This window comes from Oculina patagonica, chromosome 4, assembly GCF_052425735.1.
Source record: "Oculina patagonica isolate OP01 chromosome 4, crgOcupat, whole genome shotgun sequence".
NCBI classification, from domain to species: domain Eukaryota; kingdom Metazoa; phylum Cnidaria; class Anthozoa; order Scleractinia; family Oculinidae; genus Oculina; species Oculina patagonica.
In genome coordinates, this window is record NC_135761.1 from 28,891,427 (window position 1) to 28,897,047 (window position 5,621).

Below are 5,621 nucleotides of genomic sequence, written 5' to 3' on the forward strand. Positions count from 1 at the left end.
ACTAAGACCCATACGAAAACTAAGACCCGTACGAAAACTAAAACCCGTACGAAAACTAAGACCCATACGAAAACTAAGACCCATACGAAAACTAAGACCCGTACGAAAACTAAAACCCGTACGAAAACTAAGACCCATACGAAAACTAAGACCCATACGAAAACTAAGACCCATACGAAAACGAAGACCCACACGAAAACTAAGACCCATACGAAAACTAAGACCCGTACGAAAACGAAGACCCATACGAAAACTAAGACCCATACGAAAACTAAGACCTGTACGAAAACTAAGACCTGTACGAAAACTAAGACCCATACGAAAACTAAGACCCATACGAAAACTAAGACCTGTACGAAAACTAAGACCCATACGAAAACTAAGACCCGTACGAAAACTAAGACCCGTACGAAAACTAAAACCCGTACGAAAACTAAGACCCATACGAAAACTAAGACCCATACGAAAACTAAGACCCATACGAAAACTAAGACCCATACGAAAACGAAGACCCACACGAAAACTAAGACCCATACGAAAACTAAGACCCGTACGAAAACGAAGACCCATACGAAAACTAAGACCCATACGAAAACGAAGACCCATACGAAAACTAAGACCCATACGAAAACTAAGACCCGTACGAAAACGAAGACCCATACGAAAACTAAGACCCATACGAAAACTAAGACCTGTACGAAAACTAAGACCTGTACGAAAACTAAGACCCATACGAAAACTAAGACCCATACGAAAACTAAGACCCATACGAAAACTAAGACCTGTACGAAAACTAAGACCCATACGAAAACTAAGACCCGTACGAAAACTAAGACCCGTACGAAAACTAAAACCCGTACGAAAACTAAGACCCATACGAAAACTAAGACCCATACGAAAACTAAGACCCATACGAAAACGAAGACCCATACGAAAACTAAGACCCATACGAAAACTAAGACCCGTACGAAAACTAAGACCCATACGAAAACTAAGACCCATACGAAAACTAAGACCCATACGAAAACTAAGACCCGTACGAAAACTAAGACCCGTACGAAAACTAAAACCCATACGAAAACGAAGACCCGTACGAAAACGAAGACCCGTATATACGAAAACGAATACCCGGCAAAAACCAGCGTTACCCAGAGTTGCGTGACCTTAATAATAGTGACAATAATATTGAAGCAGACTGAGCGTACTGAGAACGTACTACTGAAATCGAAAATCAATGAGCGCTTTACATTTACATGGAGTTTTCGGTGAGAATTTTTCGACAAATGGAACGTTACAGTTACTTCAACACGTAAACGGAATTAAAAGATGCTGTTCCTTTTGAAAATTCCATTCTGATAGCACTACGGGAGCCTAGGTCACACATGACTTAGGTTTTTAATCTTTTGGTCGGGGAAATGAGACAAGTACAAATATGGTCAAATATCGTGTGACATTTGTACTCGTTTTGCGCGATGTTTGTACTCTACGAATTAGTGTTGGATTGGAATAATATTGAAGCAGACGAGTACTGAGAACGTATCGATCAAGTTTCATTGAAATCCTACATTTTGAAGTGAGTACGCCTCGCTACGCGCTACATGAGTAAAATTAAAACATCTTGGCAAGTACGCCTGTCGGCCACGGCAAATGAATGAAAGGTCACTATTGATATGACTACACATAAGAAGCACTAACAAAAACTTTATTTACTAAGCAAAAAACAGATGACAGGCCTACACAGACTCCTATTTCGTGACATAAATTTGTACAAAGTAAGCCGTTCGGTAAAATTGGATTTGGTCGTCCAATTTATTTTGACGCCTCAAAGATGTTTAGAAAGGGCACTATGCTCTGTCAGTTGTATTATAAGGAGGCGATTTTAGCTAGGTTAAGTAGAGTCGAAAGACTGCCGCTCAGCAGATGTGAAGAGGTGATAGATCGGCACAGTTTCCCGTTAGTACATTTTGACACCTGTATTAATTTTTTCTCTCCGCACCCTTCTACGCGGATGTAAAGCGAGAAATAATAATCGGGTAGCGAAGTTTATTTAAGCAAGTATTGTGCGCGAGAAGATTTCGATACGGTGCATTACTGCTGGGGGACTTTGGCTGTCTCTTCTGTGACGCAGAAGCAACCGTTTTCGATCAGGTTTTAGTTTTCGATCAAGTCTAGACTTTTGATCAGTAGTACGTTCTTAGTACGCTCAGTCTGCTTCAATATTATTCTGTCATTATTATTAATGTCACGCAACTCTGGGTAACGCTGGTTTTGGCCGGGTCTTCGTTTTCGTATATACGGGTCTTCGTTTTCGTATGGGTCTTAGTTCTCGTAAGGGTCTTAGTTTTCGTACGGGTCTTAGTTTTCGTATGGGTCTTAGTTTTCGTACGGGTCTTAGTTTTCGTATGGGTCTTAGGTCTTAGTTTTCGTACGGGTCTTAGTTTTCGTATGGGTCTTAGTTTTCGTACGGGTCTTAGTTTTCGTACGGGTCTTAGTTTTCGTATGGGTCTTAGGTCTTAGGTCTTCGTTTTCGGGGTCTTCGTTTTCGTTACTACCCGTGCCGATGAGCTAAGTTGTTTTGATTTCACTATTGAGTTTTCGTTAACACGAAGCATTGTTAATCCGATTGAATAAACAGAAAAATGGTCAATTGAAAGTCAATGAAAAAACTAACCTTTATTCCGATTTGGAAAGTTGTTCAAATCTGTAAGCATTAACGGTCATTAACCGAAGCGTTCAACCGCAATTTCGTTTGCTTCCCGTGGCGTCGTCCAACTGTACAACACCGGTCAAACTTTCATACAGATTTCGGATAATTTCTCGAATAATTCACTGTCTTCTTCAAGCTTGTTTCGCCCAGTGAAATGCTTCGAAAGGTGAACGATGCTTAGCGTATTGTTTCTCACTAAAGATTTGTAATTAAGCTGATTTTTTTTTTTGCTTTGTTGTGGCCCCGCAAGTTTGAAAAACTTTGCCGACAACTCTGATTTGGACTATGAACTCTGATCACGCGCGCGAGTCACACCACCGCGTGACGTCAATCATGTGTCTGTACTCTGATAGATCATAAGTAAGAACCAATCAAAACGCGCGTAGAATTCAGGTTATTATATAATTAACAAATAGATTTCATTTTGCCTTGCGTCTGTTCAGTAATAGATCACAGATGACGTCAAAATGTGGTATGAACAGAGAAGTGGCCCACGAGGCGCTAGCCGAGTGGGTCACTGATGTTCATACCATATTTTGACGTCTTCTGTGATCTATTACTGAACAGACGCACGGCAAAATGAAATCTATTTGTTTTATATAATAACACAAGACTTTTTCAGCACACTTCTGTGTGAGCAATGCTGCCGTACCGATGAGCTAACTAAGTTGTTTTGATTTCACTATTAAGTTTTCGTTAACAAGAAGCATTGTTAATCCGATTGAATAAACAGAAAAATGGTCAATTGAAAGTCAATGAAAAAACTAACCTTTATTCCGATTTGGAAAGTTGTTCAAATCTGTAAGCATTAACCGAAGCGTTCAACCGCAATTCGTTTGTTTCCGTGGCGTCGTCCAACTGTACAACACCGGTCAAACTTTCATACAGATTTCCATAGGCGTACGAGGCGGGGGGGGCGAGGGGGGCTGCAGCACCCCCAGTGCCAAAATTTTTCGGGCAAAACGCTAAGAATTCGGGCAACAAGCCAGAGAAAAAAAAAATAAGCAGACAAACCTCAAATTACAATCAAAACGAATTATATCAACAGAAAAAAATATTGGAAATATACCGAACTTTGTAGTTCAAAAGTCCAAATTTCTCATTAATCTGCTTTCGTTTCATCTTGCAAATTGCTATAATCAGATTCGATTTTCTCGCAAATTCTGCACGATTCAGCTGCAATCAGCTTTTCCATAGTTTGAACGTTTGCGAGCGGTGGACCCAAAAACAAAGCTGCGATACGGTTACAAATGTAAGGAAGCTAATGCTTTTGACTCAAGTGAGCTCAAAACTTTCAACAATATGTTTCAACCCGTGCATCTTCTAAATGTTTCACGCATTTTAAATAACTTTCAAGTGGGGGGAAAACAATGTAAATTGCCTCCTAAAAATACTTTCATTTTTGCTGAACTTACGTGAATAAAAAAAATTTCCGAAGAAAAAGGATTCAGTGCATTGACATCTTTGGGCAACGTCACGAGATTAATTTAACGCACGTTCTGTTGTCCATTTCGTATGCCTGTTTATTCGGTTTTCAACCCATGCCTAAGGATGGGCCGATACTCGATACCAAATATTCGATACATCGATATTTTGACAATTTTGAAAAGTATCGATACTTTCGAAAAATATCGCACTTTCGATACGCTTTCGATACTGCACACGTGACCTGAGCCTGCGGTCTTCTGGTCAGCACCGCGGTGAAAAATACAATTTTGCTCAAAGAAATATTGATGTTCTTGTCAATAATTGAATTTTTCTTGCCTTGACTTTATGTCCACACATTGCTGATGCAACAGTGAAACAAAAAGACCAAAATCAGCATTCTTGGCTAACATTTATAATGCCAGGTCTGTTCTTTGTATGGTCACGTGACAAACCAATGACATCAGGACGGAAATGACGTCATAATATCGATATCGATATCGATATCGAGAAAAAAGGCAAATATCGTATCGATATCGTATCGTTTTGAAAAACCAGTATCGGCCCATCCTTACCCATGCCATTTTTTTTTTCGGGCAACAAGGTCTCCGCCCCCCCCCCCCCCCAGGTCCGAAGGTGCCCGTACGCCTATGCAGATTTCGGATAATTTCTCGAATAATTCACTGTCTTCTTCAAGCTTGTTTCGCCCAGTTAAATGCTTCGAAAGGTGAACGATGCTTGGCGTATTGTTTCTCACTGAAGATTTGTAATTAAGCTGAACTTTTTTGCTTTGTTGTGGCCCCGCAAGTTTGAAAAACTTTGCCGACAACTCTGATCTGGACTATAAACTCTGATCACGCGCGCGAGTCACACCACCGCGTGACGTCAACTATGTGTCTGTACTCTGATAGTATGCCTATGCAGATTTCGGATAATTTCTCGAATAATTCACTGTCCTCTACAAGCTTGTTTCGCCCAGTTAAATGCTTCGAAAGGTGAACGATGCTTGGCGCATTGTTTCTCACTGAAGATTTGTAATTAAGCTGAACTTTTTTGCTTTGTTGTGGCCCCGCAAGTTTGAAAAACTTTGCCGACAACTCTGATCTGGACTATAAACTCTGATCACGCGCGCGAGTCACACCACCGCGTGACGTCATCTATGTGTCTGTACTCTGATAGTATGCCTATGCAGATTTCGGATAATTTCTCGAATAATTCACTGTCTTCTTCAAGCTTGTTTCGCCCAGTTAAATGCTTCGAAAGGTGAACGATGCTTGGCGTATTGTTTCTCACTGAAGATTTGTAATTAAGCTGAACTTTTTTGCTTTGTTGTGGCCCCGCAAGTTTGAAAAACTTTGCCGACAACTCTGATCACGCGCGCGAGTCACACCACTGCGTGACGTCATCTATGTGTCTGTACTCTGATAGATCATAAGTAAGAACCAATCAAAATGTGCGTAGAATTCAGGTTATTATATAAAGCATGACA

The 5,621-nt window shown here is 40.5% G+C and overlaps 1 protein-coding gene across 1 annotated transcript in view; it reads right to left on the reverse strand.

The window, feature by feature from the left end:
- The window catches only part of LOC144650119 (nose resistant to fluoxetine protein 6-like), a 38,549-nt gene extending 34,952 nt beyond the window's left edge, over window positions 1–3,597 (reverse strand). The window contains exon 1 of the mRNA XM_078509777.1: window positions 3,477–3,597. Coding sequence (XP_078365903.1) covers window positions 3,477–3,516 — 40 coding nt within the window. The 5' untranslated portion in view covers window positions 3,517–3,597. The remainder of the gene's footprint in view (window positions 1–3,476) is intronic.
- Window positions 3,598–5,621: the final 2,024 nt, after the last annotated feature.